Source organism: Maniola jurtina, chromosome 12 (assembly GCF_905333055.1).
Source record: "Maniola jurtina chromosome 12, ilManJurt1.1, whole genome shotgun sequence".
Lineage (NCBI taxonomy): Eukaryota > Metazoa > Arthropoda > Insecta > Lepidoptera > Nymphalidae > Maniola > Maniola jurtina.
The window spans coordinates 3737178-3757100 of NC_060040.1; the positions used below are offsets into that span (position 1 = coordinate 3737178).

Sequence of the window (19923 nt, forward strand, 5' to 3'; positions counted from 1 at the left end):
CTGACGTTATGTCCAGTAGAAAGAATATTTTCCTTTTGCGGCAATGCGTAGCCGAAACCCACTCGATATTGATCATGGTCGTAGCCAAGGCGGCGGGGCTTGGTTTGAGGATGTTAGCCTTTTTTTATACAAGTTAGCCCGTGACTTTAATCTTTTCTAGTGGTAAGAGATGATGCAGTCTAATTTCTTGGCCGTTAACTCCATACTAACCATATAACTAGCCATGACCGAAGCCTCCCACCAGACCAGAAATTTAGAAATGGCGACTGCGCCTGGGAAGCCGTCAAAAACCTAAGCCTAAAATAATACTTACACTATTTCTTGCATTTGCTTACCAATTTTTTTTTGGAAATATATCAAACATTTCGCGCTCACTTCACTCGCGCTTTGAATTTGTATTACTTGGTGTAAGCCCCGCAATTTCGTTTGCATGAATTTAGAGTTTTAAAAATTCCGTGGGGGATTTTCCGGGCTAAAAAGTTTATGTCTGGGATGCAAGTTACCTCTGAATAGTAAGTACCAAAATTTTGGTAAAGAAGATGGGCCGTGAAAGGGTAACAAATAGATAGGCAAATAGATATACTGTCGTATTTGTAATATTAGTATGGATAGGGAGCTTTAAAAATAAAATCTTGCTATGGCTAAACTCGTTTCCCTTTCACTTTAATTCTTTCTGTAATTGAACCAAAAACACTTACGCTCACTGCGCTCGCGCTTTTTTATTGTTGTATTTTATCTCACTGTCAAATTGAAAGGCGAAATTCCACTAACCAGGTAATTAGCCCATAAAGTTGAGCGAATGTTATTTTCCTCATGACAGGATTCAGTTCCGGCCCTGATAAAACCTCTCCCGAAATCGATTCCTGGCTACGGCCATAGTATTGATACTGTGAAGGTGGAATTACAAGTTAAATGTAAATTTAAGTTAAAATGCAAAGATTGTATGCATGAAATGTATAACATTTTGCTTTACAAAACTAGAGTTTTTAAAAGCTATTTAAATAAATAAATCTTTTATTTAAAATCACATTGCAAACACAGTTCACCAATCAAGACACGGCAACATACAGAGAAAAAATACAAAACTTACAAATAAACTGAAATATCTAAATAGGCTTTCCATGCATTTCAGAGAGAACCACCGCCTATTTCTTCAAATACTTCAAATTTTTAAATTTCTTCAAATCTAAACCCCGTATTTTTGATGGTGGTAGCCTGTAAATCAAAAAGAGGCAGGTGGCAACCCTACTTGCCACATGACATTACAGAATGAAAAATTGTTTTCATTACTCGGTAAGCCTACTGCTATAGTTTCACAGAAAGTGTGACGGTAGTTGTGACCTCTGATTGGTCGACTCTCTTTCACTATTTGCTAAAATTGATGATTGCAACAACAATTTTTTCTTTTTTGTAATCAAAAACAGAACACGGACGTCATACAGGTTGACTAATTGCAATCATTTCTGACCGGCTAACATTGTTCCGCTAGTGGCTCAAACTCACTGTCGCAGCAAGAACATGGTAAATTCAGCCAATCACAGCAATTAGAATTGGTTATCACAAATGCACCGATCTAGGAACCGAGAATACACGAACCAGGGCAGATAGAGATGAGAACAATAATATCATACGTAGGAAATCGACGGGGGATCGTTGACAATGATCCTCTTAAGACCTATTACCTAAGTAGGTGAATATTAGACGACAAAAGGTACTGCATAAAGATACACAAATCTTTAGGTATAAGATAGTAACTAGTTACTAGACGACGACTAGTTTTTTTAATCCCGTAGGAACTCCGATTTTTCAGGATATTCTATGTCCACTATGCAAGTTACCTCTGTACCAAATAAACAACACAACAACAAAATATGAATTACCTAAGTACCTTTATATTATTACCGCTTACCGGTTTCAGTCACAATTGCAGCTCCCGGTCTATGTTGCCGGGGCGAATTTGTTGTACTTATTTAATTAAAATATTACTTGTATCGTGTTTGGCGCTACCTTAGCTTGTGCATAGTCTTATTCAAGGAGCCAAAGACAAAGCAAACTGTAACGTGAAGCCGCGAATGCATATTTCGTGGGCTGCTTATGTAAATTAATTCATAATAAATATTTTGATTCCGAGCTAACGAGTAGTTGAAGTCGTACCACTCGTTCTTCTCTCGTTAGGGTGACGGCGCATTATCATAATACTGTTATATACCTACTGTTATTTATTGCGAAACCATTTTTTTTAATTATTTTTTTCTAAAAATGACTTGCTAATCATGACTAATACTCCCCTTTCCCCTCCAATTAAGCGTAAAGCTTGTGCCAAGAGTGGGTAAGACAAAAGTGCAACGGGTGGGGTTCAACCGCAGACCTTTCGGAATTCAGTCTGCTCCTCAACCGTTGAGCTATCGAGGCCTTAAATTTTTTAAGATTTTTTTCACTTAGGTTAAAGTTATGAAAAACTCATCAAAACTGAACTGAAGCCCGTCAAAAACGACTCTACACATCCAGAGTGAACTATTTCAGATATTTTCCAAGATACAATAGACTTACTAATGTTTGAAACAGTCGCAACACAATACCATCTTCTTTGGTAACTCAACGCTCCGTTTAGACATAAAGACAAATCATTAATTTTCGTTTGTCACAGCCATTCCTTTCACTGATGTGAACACAAACGTCTTTCTTTGAAGAAGTTACTAAATTACAACACATTCTCAAAATTCAACTATAAAACTCGGCCAGTAATAAAAACCTGAAATATTTAACCATGATAACGACCTTCTTGTTTAGGAGCTGGTGACAATTTACGAAGCTACCAACCAACCAAAACTAAAGCGGAACGAAATATAATATAAATAATGTAACCTTTACAGAGCGACGTAGTCGCATAGGTGACCAAGCTCTTTAAATAAAGATTTAAACAAAACCGGCGAAGTGCGAGTGCGATGTAACCACAAATTTGCGGTTTTCAGATTTATTCCTGTACTTGTTTTATAAGACCTACCTACCTGCCAAATTTCATGATTCTAGGTCAAAGGGAAGTACCCTATAGGTTTCTTGACAGACACGAGGGACAGACAGACAGACAACGAAGATAAGGGTTCCGTTTTTCGTTTATGACTCCGACTCCTACCATTATGTGATTGATGAAAATAATCATGACTCACAGCTATGAAAAATACGACACGGATAATATCGTATAACGTTAATGACAAAAAAATAAGCGTATTGTAAATTGGAGTGTATAGAACATTAACGTAAGAATATACGGTTAAAAATAATTTAGAACATTTTAACACAGACATTTAATATTTACTGTACAATTTTCAAACTTCCTAACGAATATAGAAATTAGAATACATTTAAACGAAATCTACACGAAAATGAAATTTTACATTAGAATTCTTCTTGTAAACTTATTTATACTTGTAAACACCTAGACACGACGAAAATAATTATTTTCTAGGTAAAAAAATGATTTCCTAATAAAATCCCGGAGTTTAAGCGGTTTGCGATATTACTGAATGGCTGAAAATTCAGTGAAGCGTGAAGCCTATGTCATCAATAAAAAGTGGCCGAAGTAATTTTCTCTTTACCCATAAAATCTGTCTAACGGTAAAATCTTTTGAAGTTACGACCACCAACTCCCTAACTATAACGGCCGAAAAATGAGAAACGAGAGTAATTTTATGACGTAAAAATGGGTCATATCGTGCGGTACTTGGGATGCTTTATATTTGCCCAATGTCAACCTTTTTGTTAAAGAGACTTAGGCCGACAGCTCATTAGATATGAATTTGTAGCGCACATCACTTTATTTTCGTTCACATGTCAACATTATGTACAACTAAAGGTTTCTTCTATACTAATATTATAAAGAGGAAACCTTTGTATTTTTGTATGTTTGTATTGAATAGGCTCAAAAACTACTGGACCGATTTCAAAATTTCTCTTACCATTACTTAGAGGGATTCTTCCGAATCCGTATAGGCTATATTTTATCCCGGAAAATAGAAAAAATAAATGTCCACCCGTGCGAAGCCGGGGCGGGTCGCTAGTAGTTTTATAAAGTAGGTAAAGTATATCCTACTTTCATACTAATAATATTTACCTATTACAAATGCCAAAGTATTACCTTTTCGCAGCCTATTCGTTATCCGATTTTGACGGTACAGAGATAGAAATAACTTGAATGCACCCTGGAGACGGACGTATTATTTACCACTTTTTATACCGTAAAATATGAGTTCCTGTGGGATTTTTGAAAAACAAAAATCCATTAGGATGAAGTCACAAACATCATCACCTAATAAAAATATACTTAATTTGAATTTTTGAAAAAATTTGGCTAATTTTTTTTTTTATATAAATAGGTACTTTAGCATTTTTTGATTCTGAAGAAATATGAACAGAACGGAGGTTAATCTAGTTTATAAAGTTTTTACATTGTGAAGGAATCCTTACCGTGTTAAGTTTTTTTGTTACCTGGAAGAAGGGTGAGGTGTAATAAATTATTGTGATGTGTGGACAGCTCGCACGGATGTGTCGTGGCTGTTATCTCTATCATGCGGCATAAGTACATATTAATTAATTAAATAAACATACCTCTTTAACATATAGACCGAATAAGTAAATAATGAAGGTTAGTAAAAAGTATCAATCATATCAAAGAAAATATCTTGTTCACTATAATAATATTCTTACGCCGCGCCGTATTTTGTACTTTTTCGTCGAGATTCCCATATGGGACTAATAGGAATAAGGCATAAGTATATATAAAATAGATAGACTAGGGTAAAATTAAGGCCTAGCTTAAAATATAGACTGATAATTTAAAAGAACTATAAAAGAAAAATAGTCGACCAAGCATTTATGTTTACGTCAAACTTAAAAAAATATCCCGCTCAAGATATTTTCATTAGAACTTGTTTAGCTTTCATAAACTAAGTTTATTGTCCCCCTTTTTATCTTAAACAATGAGTCATAACATTTTACGTAGGTATTTTATTGTTCTTGCTCAAACAGCTACCGTGTTCTAAAACAATGAACTTTTTTGTTTTCTCGAATACTTTTCTGCTAAGGGAGGAAGCCTGTAGGATGTCAATGGAACAAGAATTGTTTCTTGAATACAAATGATGTCATTCAAAACGTCGTCGAATTAATATTTTTATAGCTAAGTTGAATTCATAGTTTGGCATCTCGGTCTACGAAATGACACTTGATAAAGTTCAATGACTTTAATTTCTTTCACTGATAGCGAAGCTTGGTAGGTATATTTCCAGTCTAGCCACTTCTTTGAGCTGGACAAAATAGCAAACAATAAAAATTAAATCCACGTTCAAAAAGTTTCTCATAATTCAACCAAATTTTTGTAAAATACTGAATTGGAGTCAATTATTTTGTTAAAACGTAATACTATAAACAAACTATTGACTAAAAACTTTTGCACGAATAAATATTTTGTCATACCATATTATCATCGACCCATCACCAAGCTTAACTGAGCAGAAAGAGAAGAGAATGAGAAGAGTTAGGGCATAGTCACGCTGGGCAAGTGCACATTGGCATACTTCACACACCTTTGAGAACATTAAGATAAGATAAAGATAAATTTATTTGGCTCAGAAACAAATGTAACATAAACGTAACAAAACACAATTAGTTATAATAATAAACATACTGCATGTGCACCTGTTTCCTGAACTAGTAAAAACTGTGTCTCGGAAAACAGGGCTTCCAAAACGGAGAATACAAAACAAAGTAAAGCACAAAGTAAAATAAAGATTTTTTGTGAGTACTTTGGCACCCGTACTAGGAAAACCTGTGTTACGGGCACCGCAGCCTTCCCTCGGATCCATCGATTAGAACTTAACTATACAAATTTGTATTTTAAAAATAATAATTATGTAGAATAGTAATGTAAAACAGAAGTGTGCAAGTGTGTGTGTGTGTGTGTTTGTGTGTGTGTGTGTGTTTAAACTCGAGATCTGAGAAGGATTCTCTGGTTAAGATCTATAGAGCGCACTTTGACTTTGCTCAGACTAAAGACACTACAAGACTAAAACGAGACAGCACTATGCCGCTGGCATGAATCTGTCTCGTTTTAACTGAAACTTAAGTCTAGGTTTCCCACGAATCACAATGTTTTCCTTAACCGGCAAACCAAACTTTTTGGAATTATGTAGTAGAGCTAAGTAGAGTACATACGAAGATTTTTTTTAGATCTAGGAATTCTGACAGAATTTCTATAGAGCAATTTCTATCTACAAGAGACGCAAAAAGTATGATTAATGACTGCGATCTAGCTGAGAGTTATAAAATTGCAACTCATATTGCCCTCAATAGACCTTTGTGAGCTAGGGATGCTTCAATTAAGATGCCCATTTGCTTATCCTGCAAACGGATGCTTCGTACATGTCGCGTGGGTAAAATAAAGTTCAAGTTTAGATATTGAAGGTATCTTAGTTAATGATAACTATATGTACTAGATAGAAAAATGTTTACTTTCTAGTGTAAAAATGTCTAGTTTGGTGGGAGGCTTCAGCCGTGGCTAATTACCACCCTAGTGGCAAAGCTGTGCTGCCAAGCGATTTAGCTTTCCGCTACGATGCCATGTAGAAATCAAAGGAGTATGGGTTTAATGAAAACTGCCATACCCCTTAGCCCGCTTTCATCTTAGATTGCATCATCACTTACCACCCGGTGAGATTGCAGTCAAGGACTAACTTGTATCTGACTAAAAAAGTCTAATGGCTAAGACGCTTGGTCTCCTAGTCGGTGAGTCCGTGGATCAATCCTCAGCACGCACCTCTAACTTTTCGGAATGATGTGCGTTACCTAAATATTGCTTTAACGGTGAAGGAAAACACCGTGAGGAAATCTGCATGCCTGAGAGTTCTCCATTGTTCTCAAAGGCGTGTGAAGTCTGCCTACTTTTTTTTATATATTTCCATTGTACAGACACCACTTTTCTACAATTTTATTATATGTATAGATATCTATAATGTCTATAACGACACCGGAACTCCAAAGGTCCCTACGAGTAGGTAAATGATCACTACCAAGTATTAGACTAGTAGTTTCTAAAATAGTTTGTAAACTACGTAGGTAGAGATTTGTATACTTACAAGCTCTTTTGAAATATTTTACATATATTTCAAAAGAGCTTGAGCTTGATGAAGTACCTACATTAATTTGAGTATGAAATTGTGCCTATACTCAAATTTTATTTACAATATCACGAAAGAATTTACGAAACAACGCTGTAATTTACCAAATAAGGGTATTCATGACATAAAGAAACAATATTATGTAATTCGCCGTTTTCGGTGCTCATTATTTCAGACAAACAAATACTCAATTATATAAATTGCATCTAAGATTCAGCGGTTCTTTTGTAAATTGATAAAAGTATTTATTTAAAATTCCGCCGGCGCTCTTACCTTGTGATTATGATATGAACTGCTTTGGGTGACCTCAGGATTCTGGTCACGTACTGCTGTGTCCTATGTCAGATCTAGGTATTTTTTCTTCAGAGGATTTTTATCTTTATTTCATTTTAAATTTATGAAATATTTTTCAAAGGTTTTATATTTTGCTACTTTGGTTTTCAAAGCAAAAAGAAACATAAAATTTCTAAGTGCCTACCTGCCTACTTGTTTTTAAAGATGGATGAGTACTCAGTACAAATTATTTTCTGTACTCTTAGCATAATCAGTGCGATAAAGTTTTTTTACGGCTTGTTCATCAACAAAGAATTGCAAAATCCGCAAAAGAGATGTGTCAAACTGATTGTACTTGAGCTCCTGGTTAGGTGGATAATATAGGAGAAATAAAAAAGGAGATATGCAAAAATTATCACAATGGCTTTATTAAAGTATATAAATAGGTATACTGTGACTTAATATGGACATCTATTTACACACTATATACAAAATTCACATAATCTACAGCAGTCTTATAGAATTTATTTACACCAACATTAAGAAATCAACGCCCTTTTTAATGGCTTTAAATTACAAAAATAGATTAAAATCTTAATTATTTGGTAAAGCGCGCACTTTATAATAACAATTTACACAAGAAGCTTTGACTAAATTATTTATTTATAATATAATTTAAACATTTAGAAGCGAAGACTAGACAAGATAAGCTTGGCCACCAGAATGTTGTGTGTCAATTAAAGCAGGAGGCGGTGGCCAATGCCTAAACTCTCGTCTTCGATTAGGATTACTTCCACCTAATTCTAACGACGAGTAATCTGAATCTATAGATGAATATATGTGGTCCGATGGTGGCCTGCCATCGGAACCATAAGCGGTCTGAACATGTTGTGAATGACCCTCTAAAAATTCAGGAGTCGCGGTCACACTATCTCCAGGCCCTCTCATTTTTTCCGTAAAGGAAAATGATCTCATCGTGCCATTTTGGACACCACTTCTCATTGTGTAAGAACTAATATTGTTTCTAAAACTAGATGTTTTCGATTTATATTTGCGATCTGGCATTGCATAGCGTAATTTTTCCCAAAACTTGTTTTGACCCCATTTTATTCGTAAGCTAGTTTTTAAATATGGTCTCAGGTCTGGATCGCATTGAGCTTCATTCAAAACTGAACTGTCTTCTATAATTACAAGAGTATAAATTCGTGATTTTAAGATGGTATGCAAAGCCTGCTTGAATTCAAAGCGTGACCATTCAGTTTCTAGAAAATTTCTTGTCAACACAAGAATGATACGCTTAGATGCTTCAGCTGCTTCAGGTAAAGGTAGTGTACATTGCATATAAGGAACCCCAGCCTGCGGAATATCTCGATAATGCAAACAAAGGTGGTAAGATGGACTGCCATTTTCCAACTCAGCGGCAAGCGTTTGTATAACAAAATCATCATCTTTCGGACTATAGCATAAATAGGCATCGTATAGTTTATCTGTGTCATCATATGCTCCAGCGAATGGGAAAAATCTAATTCCGCAGCTGGTATAAAGCCATATTCGAATTGTATCTCTACACAAAAATATTATAAGAGTAACGAGTAGGATTAACATAAACCCAGTCAATGAGGTCACCATCATTGGCATGTAATTTGTTATGAGCATATTGTCCATCGCCGTATCGCTGGCGTAATAGTCACTGCATATGGTACCGTTAAGATTTAATTCTTTCTTTTGTGGTGACTGCCCTATATTTGAACACCATACATCCACTAAATCAATTATTTTAGGAACATTTTCTGATATATAAGCTGTAAACCTTTGCAAGTATCTACATTTACACGACCACATGTTATTACCTATAGAGATGCTATTTAAATTCTTATTCAAAGTTAAAATCCAAAGATTAAAATCGACTAATCTATTTCCATCTAATCTTAAAATTTTTAACGAGACCAAACTTGAAAAAGTGTTATTTTCGATATAGGCTATGAAATTTTCTTGTAAATAAAGCTCAGTGAGGGAAGTCAAATGCTCAAACTCATACCCATTTAGATATTTCAGTTTATTATTCCCCAGATGCAAAATAACGAGGGAAGATAAACCGGCAAATGTTCTATTATGTATATTTTCAACGTCACTGGAATTTACATAAAGCGATCTCATATTTTTCCTGCCAATGAATGCATAATTTTGCAATTCTTTAAAGTTGTTCCCATCTATGTAGACCTCAGTTGCGTCCATAGGTATTTTTTCCGGTATTTCGACAGCGCTTTGACTAGAACAATCGACTACATTGGTGTGCCAGGTCGGGTCGTGGTAACAAGAACAATTATAAGGGCAAGTCATTTGGCAATCACAAGCAACATAGTCACAACAGTGGCACAATGTAAAGCAATGAGTTTCATATGTGCACAAGAAATCTGTTGATTTTAAATTACTTAATGGAATGTGTGTAACACCTCTAGTATGTGTCATTTTGCATAGCACGTTTTCAAGATCCATTATTCTTGGGTGTTGTCTCATGGCAGTCATGTTATTTATTAAAGGCAACCATTCCATAGAGCAATCGCAATCAAACGGATTTCCTCCTATATAGAACTCTGGCAACGACTTGTTCGATGGGACTGGCGATAACCGGAGGCTGTTGATATCTAAATGAGATATCTCATTTGCGTAAATATCAACTCTGGTGAGATTACGTTTCTCCATAAATGTGTTTACTTGGATATTGTTAATGTGGTTGTTGTTTATAAACAATAGTTCCACACTGTTAGGGATCGCTAATGGAGATATTTCTACAATTCGGTTATGACTAACATCCAATGTTTTTATTCTAATTTGATCTTGTATTTTGTAGTAATTACCTAAATGCTCTATGAAATTTCCGTGTACATCTAACCATTTCAAATTGCTAGGAATAAACGCGTAATCGAACCATACTAAATGATTTTCAGATAAATTAAGCCAAAGTAAACTTAACAAGGTCGAAAACACTCCGTTTATATCCGATATGAAATTACCATCCAATCGTATGGCTTCCAATTGATTATTTCGTTGAAAACTTCCTCTTTCAATGGCCTGAATTTTGTTTTTTGCTAAATTTAATACTTGAAGGCTTGGTAAATCCCAGAACATTCCTACACTAAAGTTTCCGATTTGGTTATCTATCAATCGTAAGCCAGTTAACTGATCTAAATTCTTAAATGACCCATTTTTAATATCGTTAATTAAGTTTTCTCCCAAATCTAAAGTTTTTAATACGGACAGTTCCCAAACAGCTCTTGGAACGTCGGTTAATTGGTTGGAACTTAAATCTAATTCTTTCAAATCTGAACAATTTTTAAATGCCTTTGCATCAATGTTAATGAGAAGATTGTTATTTAAATTTAATTTACTTAAAACAAATAAGCCATTAAAAAGGAACTCGTCAATAGTATGCAATCTATTTTCGGCTAAATTTAAAGTATGTAAATTATACAAAGGAAGGAAAGTGTTCTCTTCAATATAGCCGATTGAGTTATTTCTTAAATCTAATATTTGAAGGAAGAATAAATCCTTGAACGTCTTACCATCTATCCTCGTCAAGGCGTTATTGGATAAATTCAGAATGACTAAGCGTATAAGACCAATAAATGTTCCTCCATCGATATGAGCGCTTGAGAGTTGATTATTCGATAAATCTAAGACAAGCAGCTGTTCTAATCGGTGCAAAACGCCTCTGGCCAATTCAAATAGTATGTTATTATTCAGATATATTTCTCGCAACTCTTTCGTATTAGAGAATGTGCCCTCGGGTATGGTATGCAAATTATTATGAGAAATATTCAATATGCGTAATGAAATGAGTCCATTAAATATTTCACTTGAGATATCACTAATGTTATTATGTTGAAGTCTGAGCTCTTGGAGACGACGAAGTCCAGATATTTCCGACTCTTCACTCAAAGATTTTATCTCATTGTGGCTTAGGTCTAGGTTCCTTAAACCAGATCCACAACTTGTCCCAAAGCCAAGACGGTCTATGGCCTTGATTTTATTATGAGTGATGTTCAATATTTGCAAATTATCTAAAGGGCAGAAAACATCTGAAGGTATTGATTTGAGATTGTTTTCTCCTAAATCAAGTGTCTGTAGTTCCCGTAGACCATTGAAAGTTCCGAGTGAAAGTTCCAAAATTTTATTATGGCTCCACTCATAGTTTTTAGTTCGTATTGATAACTTCTTAAGTTCACGTAATCCTTCAAAAGCATTCCCAGGTACCCGAAGTAGTTTGCAGTTGCGTAGAGTTAACTCCTCCAATGTTACGAATCTTTGAAAATAGTTTGCTTCAAGATAACTTTCAAATAACAGAAGTTGGTTACACTCGACGGTTAAACTTCTCGTACTCTCAGAAGGTGCCGATGCAAGATTCGATCCATTCGTTTCAAGCGTCCGCACATGACACAAAGTTGTGCCCTTATCGCCATCGAAATCTTTTCGACAGTTATCCGAATCTCTCGTGACATACGCGGAAATTACACCCAAAGTCACTAGTAAAAAAGTCACAAATTGAAACATTTTCTTTATACATTTGTCTTTGATCGTATTGAAATTTGTTCATTCACTCATACACTTAAATTTTATTCAAGTTCACTGGATGATGGTACACTTCACTGATCAATGTTTACGTTGCGGAGAACGTGCGGGACGCGAGGAGGCGACGCGGACGCGTGCCGTCCTCATCGTAGTTCATGTTCGACTGAGGCGGTTCGAGTTTCAACATCGGTAGTAGCGAGCGAGAGTGGTGCACGCTAAGCCGCCCCTCTGGCCGTACGCCCCGCAGTCCCGCGCCCTGCTGCCCCCACATAGTTACACGTTGCATGGCGCCACTCGCGCACCCAACCGCTCTCGCACAATTATGTAATGTTTTCTTAATCGAGCCACCGCGTATCCGTTGAAAAAGGAAGCGCATGGCTTTAGAAACAGAAATTCTATTGTCATTTCTGCGACGAAGGATCCTTTATTTGAAATATTAGGAATACGAATACATTTCACACAAGACTCTACTTCTATTTAAATCAAAACCCTTGTAAATTCGACTGTTACTAAATAGTTCAAATAAAAGGGCAACATCAAAGCGACAAACAGTCAAGGAAACAGTGTAGGGTATTTGTTTCGGGCCCTTGAATATTGAATTCCCTACTCACATAGTTTGGTAAGGACACCCAATAAAGCTTGTTTGGTGTCATGTGCCCCTCCACATATTTTTGTGTTAGAGCGACGTGTAGAATTTTCAAATGGACGGTTGTACTCGGGTTTCAAATTCCAGGATCTCGTTCGCTGGAAAAGGTGTGAAGTTAGAAGTTGATAATTTAATTTCCTTGTTCGACACGTAAAACCGTTTACGGTCTAGAAGTTCGCTAGGTACGTAGAGAATGTGGCGAAACTTTTAGAAGCTAGTCCCGGGAATAAAGATGTGTCACTAGCCTCACTGACATTGTTTGGGGGATTCATTTGGTGCACAATTACGCTTGTGGGTTGTGGCCGACGTTTCAGCTCTTTTTACTCACGTATTTTACTTACTGAACTGAACTTGTTGTACCTACTTCAAATTCAACGGTAAACTTGAATAGGCATCTTTTAGATAAACGCGTCCCATTTTAGGCCACATCATCATTTTTTTTTTCTTTAAATCTGGCTTTACTCTGATTAGCCAATGTCAAGTTTGGGATATTTTCAAGTTATTGAATTTATACAAGTATGGACTCCGTCTGCGTCGGCGCCCGCCGACATACGCGCGGCGCCCCCTTGGAGCGCTTCCCAGTCAGTTCCACCACCAAAAAACACCAACTAACACAAAAACCAGCCACTCTTAACAAAACAAAACACTCCAAACAAGCAAAGCACGCGCGCCAGCAAACGCCATCGCAGACGAAGTCCCGTAAGTCCACATCATCATTTTCCATCAGGTGTGATTGCGGTCAAGCGATTGCCTAGATAATGAATTAAAAAAAAAATAAGAAGAGAAAAACAAACTTAATTGGATTTAAAACTGTCAAACCTCATGACTTTAGGTGCCAGTGTTTTTTGTAGAGTATGTAGCACTAAAATTTAGAGTCTTTTATTCAAAATTTATTTTCCGTCCTCTTAAACCAATTTTAAAAAGCAGGTAGATAGGTAGGAACCTACTCTAAATTTATTCAGAGGAAAAGAATCCACATCAGTGCAGAGGTGTTTTTATAAATACCTCTTTTACCTTCACCACATTTCCAATATATAGGTTATCTCTTTTTCTCACTACCAAGATTACTTACAGTAAAAAGCTAAGAAGCTTTTTCTTCTCAGATGCAGCTACGAAAAAAACTGACGCTGTTCGCGTTAAGAGATAGCAAAAACTCGGCGACATTAAACGAGAAGTTTCCCCACTTAAGTGATAAAACACGAGGACATCCAAAAAACACTTCAAGTAGTGTGATATCCTTAATATTAATGTCTTTTGGCGCGGCGTCCTGTATCAAAAGTTTTAGATGTCGAGAGTTCTTAGCTAGCTTGATAAATGACTTCGCCTACTTTTATGAAAGTTGGTCTGTTTTTTTTCTGTATCTGGTAGAGCTACAAGATTGCATGGCACGTGCTTAGAGTATTGATGGTGATTCGCTGACTCCACTACCGTCTGTTTTGGAATTTCTTTATCTCACGCTGAATCTTTTTAAGATTTATAGTTTTTTAAGAATCTACATAGTCTTAGGGAAAACAGTCATATACATAGAGATGAAGTACGATCTAACAATTCTTTTTGATAACTTACACTCAGATTTATGTGATTTGGCATAGGTAACGTTGAAATTAATATCCTTACTGAAAACAAAACACCTGTGCTGTGGGTCTAAATAAATTGCCATTCCATTTCCATGTCAGCTGATTGCTTTTCCAATAATTACCTTGAAAAGTAAATAAAATTCGAGGTGGTGAAGGTGATAACCTAGTGGTTAAGATGTCAGTCTCCGATTCGGGGGGTCCGAGGTTCATTTAGGGGACGCACTTTTGACTTTTTAAGTTTAGTACACTTACTTTTGTGGTTAGGGAAAATATCGTGAGGAATCCTGCATACCTGAGAGTTCTAAATAATGGTCTCCAAAGTATGTGAAGTCTACTAATCCGCACTTGGCAAGCATGGTGGACTATGGCTTAAGCAGTTCTCGTTCTGAGAGGGTACACCTCTAAAAAGTGGGCCGACTAAGTGTTGAGATGATGATAATGTTGATATTAAAACTTTACCACCTTAGCAAAGAGTTAAAAGTTTTTTCTTTCTTAGCTACACAGTGGTGTAATCTTATCTTTCAGTATTTTTATAGATCGCGAAACTTATAATCGTTAGCAATGGGGTTTATCGTTGCCATTAAGTAACGCGACGCTCTGCATAGCTTTAAGCGTAGATCGCAATTAAAATGCACATTATTTTGTGCCGTACAATCTTATTGTTATCTGTGATCGCATTGCGCAGGGAATTACTTACAATAAAGTGGCAAAGACACCAAACTCTGTCTTGATCTTGATCTATATCTGTCTATTTTATTTTTACCTAAAAGCCGGTTAGGCAGGTAAGGTTTTCAAAAAAGGTATCATTTAGGTACACTTTTTGACTGTCAATTGTTTATTTTATGCAATGTACAAAATAAAGTTTCGAGTTTATAGTCAAGAAATACCTGGACAAGAACTAGAATATACATAACCTAAAATAAAATAAGGTTATTATAAGGTAATAATTATAATAACCATTTATTAATTTCTCGTAACTATGATGCCTTATAAGGTGGTTAAAGATAAACCTGAAAAGTTTACCTGCAATATCCCGAAAATCCGGCTCCTTTACAATCTAAAAACATTTTACATTGGTTGCGTAGCAACCAATGTGAAGAACTTTAATTAGGACAGCTAGAGGACATCTGATAAGTATCGAATCTTAGATTGATATCGAATGGTTAGTTCAGTGACGAACGAATCTTTACTAAATTCATTACTAAGTATATCCGTGAATCTAAATCATTTAGAAATCCAAGTCAGAAAGTCAAGTACAGAATTAAAGAAAAAACTAATCAACTTGTATATTAAGTCCAGAACTTATTCATTTAAATCCCGTGTCCCTTTGGTCTCATCAAAATCTCAATGCTCAGAAAGCACTTAAACGATAGGAGATATACTAAGAACTCGTATTGCAATGCTGCCATCAGCAATCGTTATCTACGACGATATTACGCATTGCCACCGTACATCAGTGACCTTAGTGTAAGATTTTACATCTCACCAAAGTTGATAGAATTCGAGCGTCGAAACATTTTAGCGCCTAAGTAAAATGGATTTTACATACCTTGTTATAAAGCACAAGTTTGTTCAGATATCTACAACTAGCTCTTCAAGCGAAAACCTAACAAAATCAAAATCGGTGATACTGAACTTTTTACTTTAAATTGAGAACTTTTAGGTCTATTTTTTTTAACAAAAATAGCGAGCAAATGAGCATGCAGGTCACCTGATTACCACCATCCATGAACATTTGCAGCACCAGAACCCTTGAATAACTCTATGATGTAATCTAGTAGAAACACCATCGTTTTAACTCTGACGTTATTGTGTTTCGATGTTCGAGTTCTTTTGAACGTAAGCGACACATAAAATCTCATACTAAGCAGTCAGCCCTTGTTCCACCAGATCGCAGCACAGATTGCTAAGGTGGAATATATTAAAGCCTATTCCATTCACACACAATAACATTCAAGTGAATAGGCCCGGCTTATCTTAGAAGAAGCAATTATTTATTGGATATAGTTAAAGCCTCCGTGGAACATGGCTATGCATCATAAAGGGGAGATAAAAGGCCAATTTATTTTATTTATAATCTGATGTAGTTTTTGGATTCCATATTTTATTGTAGAATACTCTGAAGAGACACTTATTCTGGATGGAAGACATGAAGTGAGAAAGTCATAACAAAATTTGTCTGGTGAGAGGCTTCAGGAGTTCACTACCTTACCAGCAAAGCTTACTTAGCAAAATTGTGTTCCCAGCGGAATAAACATTATGCATTATGACACGATGTCTCCTGGAAAACGATAAGGGGTATGGGCTTAATAAAACTGCTATTCCTATTCTAAGATGGCTCCCTCCCATCTTAAAGTGCATCATCTCTTATCACCAGGTGTAATAACAGTTAACTTCTTATCATTGAACAAGAAAACTAAGAGATATCGTGTTAGTAGGTAAGCGAAAAAGTCCAGTTGGAGTCCTAGGCACCGTGACCTGAAGTTTAACAATCGCCTCTGTTTCAGTAAAATCTTATCTCTCTCTCTTTTTCTTTCTCTCTCTCTTTTGAGATAACTCCTGTGCGGGAGCCGTCAAAAGGCCGAAGGGTTGGAAGTCGTCGCTCGCTCGTGTGACTAGATGAGCCCGGCTTGATAATAAGCTGAAATTTTCCCACTCTTTATCCTTGTAATGGGAATTAGGTTACTCTCGCAAACTTCCGAAGAATGAAAATTTCCCACACGCATTTGTGGTTATTGTATTCTCGTTCCTTGTTGATTATTTACAGATCGGCTGACTGAGAACTCTGCGTATATTTTTGTTCCTTTTCTTGTGGTTGGTATGAGAAAGAATTTTTCAGATACAGACCTTATAAAAAGAACTACGAACTAGCCAAGTAAAGGTTTTTCTCTCTGCTTATTGTTAATTTTAGATCAACTTACGCTGGCAGCTCAAGTACAATCGTATGCTTTCTCACGGCTTTTCCATCGACTAAATATTGCGTGAGACAGACGTGTCGTGTCGCACTAACTATTACGTCATGCCGAATGGCTGTTGAAGAGACGGTAGGTACTGTAGTCCAACTATCTCGTTGGATCTGGCTAGTATGCGGATAACGAGGTCTTGGGTTTGCTTCCCGGGTTGGGCCAAAAATAATACTAGATTTTTCTGTCAAGGAATTCTCAGTGCCAGCTCAGAGTTAAGAAGTTCCTGGTGTGTCACCTCGTGTCTTAGAGAACACGTACAGCCGTCAGTCCTGCATCTGATCTTTCTCCGTTCGTGTTGAATTTGGTATCCCATAGGACTACGATAGTAATGGAATAGCGAGTGAACTTGTATTTGCGCTCACATTTGTTCTCTATAATATTTTCCGCACTGGGAGCATATCACTGTAGAGATTGAGAGAGAGAGCGCACTTTGACTTGCTCAGACTTAAGATTGAGTTAAAACGAGACAGATTTATGTGGGAGATATACATCTGTCTCGTTTTAACTCTGTCTTAAGTCAATCCAAAGTCAGAATGCACTCTATAGATCTCACCCTGAGACGGAATCACTCTAACCCGGAAGGAGTATGGCAGTTTATTAAACCTGTACCTACCTCTAATCAGTGAGATCAATATTAGTTTATAGCAAGTCTAAATAGTCTCAAGTTTATCTGCTCTCATTGGTGTTGTCTTGGCTGGAAAGTTGCGTGTTCTATCTGTAGAGCGATCTCAGCTCTAATCGACACCTGCGGCCTATTCCGATACACATTCAATGCCGGCGACAAGGCCCGATTGCGTGTTCTATTCAAATTGTGGCACGACATTAGATAATATTGTGGAGCAATTTTAGAATATAGTATTATATTATTAACAGGGCTCTCTCCGTCACTTGTTTCATACAATCGTAGTTCCAATTTCATTTGAATATTAAGCCACTAAAGTCCATGAAATTTTGCAGACATATTCTAGAAACTAATATCTGTGTCTGTGGTGTTTTAGATTTTTCTAAAAATATGTAGTTTTAAAATTACAGGGGCTCAAAGATTTGTATGAAAATTTTTAAGACCGCGTAACTTTGAAACCGAATATTTTAACAGAAATCTGGAAAACCACAGACATAGATATTAGTTTCTAGAATATGTTTGCAAAATTTCATGGACTTTGGTTGCTTAATATTCAAATGAAATCGGAACTACGATTGTATGAAACGAGTGACGGAGAGAGCCCTCTTAGCCATTGTAGGAAGTGTCATGCTATGTTACTCAACCATTTGACGACCTTTCTCGTGCAGGGTTGTTGCCTTGGCAAGTCCAGCTTTTATTTATGATCCTATTAGGGTTTCGTATCTTAAAACGAAAAAAGGAACCCTTATTCGTTATCTGTCTGTCTGTCGGTCTGTCCGTTTGTCTGTCTATCTGTCGTGTCTGTCAAGGGATCTACACGATACTTCCCGTTGAACTAGAATCATGAAATTGGGTAGGTAGGTCATAAGCACACGTAAGGAAGAAAATCCGAAAACTGTGAATTTGTGGTTAGGTACATCACAAAAAAAAAATATAAATGTGCAATTAGTATGTAAAATTAAAATGTGTAATAATTAGTTGGTATTTTCAACTTTGAATGTCAGATTAATATACCAAGTGGGGTATCATAATATGAAAAGGCTTTACTTGTACATTCTAAAACAGATTTTCTTTTATTTTTATGCATAATAGTTTTTGATTTATCGTGCAAGATGTCGAAAAAAATACGACTGTAGAACGGAACTCTCGGTGCGGGAGTCTGACTCGCGCTTGGTCGGTTTTTCAGTTTTAGTGAGAAGCCTGTCCAGGGGTATAAAATATAAAACTTGTATGAAATTGTCAAAACAATATTACTAAGCGGTGGTAGTATAGGTACGGCCCCAGGGCTATTGAAATGCGAAGTGATTTGGCCATCTAGTAATAACAATATTATAACAAATCCATTAAAGTTATGGGTCTTTGAAAACTATCATATTATCAATCTTCTCATTGTGAAAGGGGACCGGTGGTCAGTACTAAGCTGACAATGGATAGTGATAATGAGAAGGTGGCCATAATATTGTCTTCCAGTATATTTTCGTTGGACTGCATTATCATTAGGTATCACTTAAGAGCAAATGTAGTCAACTATGAATTTCTTACCAAAAAAATATAAAAGTAATAACTGTTCTTAGGAATTGCTATTAATAATATATCTATCAACCTGCTAAGCAGGAAACGTTATCAATTAGATCTAGTCCTCTATTAATCTCAATTAAATCTAGTAGAGAACAAAGTTTTTACATCAAGGATACGACACGAAAGAAAAAACATCGTGATGTGTAAAAGACCTTTCAAGCTAAAGGCGATCCCATAACCCATCTGTATCAGCAATCGACAGCATAGACAATGCAAAATTTAGAATTAAATCTATTCCACTTGATGCCCGATCGTCGATAAAGGGAACCATTTCAATGCTAATGGTTACATATTGCTGAACTTCTCACACAATTTATCATTGAAGTAATAAATGTGCAAACTATTTTATACGAACACAATTTTATCGTTGATAAAAGATCAGTTGAGGTTTTAGTTCGGAAATTGTTCGATATCTGCTATCCGGCTCTAAATGGAAATAATTTAGATAAAACTTTTAAGTTATTTGCCATTGAATACGATTACTATCCGCTTATCGGTTGAAACTGAGATTATAATATAATGA

At 36.1% G+C, this 19923-nt stretch overlaps 1 protein-coding gene and 1 long non-coding RNA gene across 2 annotated transcripts in view; both read right to left on the bottom strand.

Moving 5' to 3' along the window:
- Positions 1-7870: 7870 nt before the first annotated feature.
- On the bottom strand, positions 7871-12195 carry LOC123870084 (toll-like receptor 7). Its single transcript, XM_045913251.1, has one exon. It carries the CDS (start codon positions 11991-11993, stop codon positions 8139-8141), a length of 3855 nt encoding a protein of 1284 aa, XP_045769207.1. The 5' UTR covers positions 11994-12195; the 3' UTR covers positions 7871-8138.
- A 5153-nt stretch (positions 12196-17348) lies between these two features.
- LOC123870101 overlaps positions 17349-19923 on the bottom strand; it is a 303294-nt gene continuing 300719 nt past the window's right edge. Inside the window, exon 3 of the long non-coding RNA XR_006797008.1 lies at positions 17349-17423. This is a non-coding gene — a long non-coding RNA (uncharacterized LOC123870101). The remainder of the gene's footprint in view (positions 17424-19923) is intronic.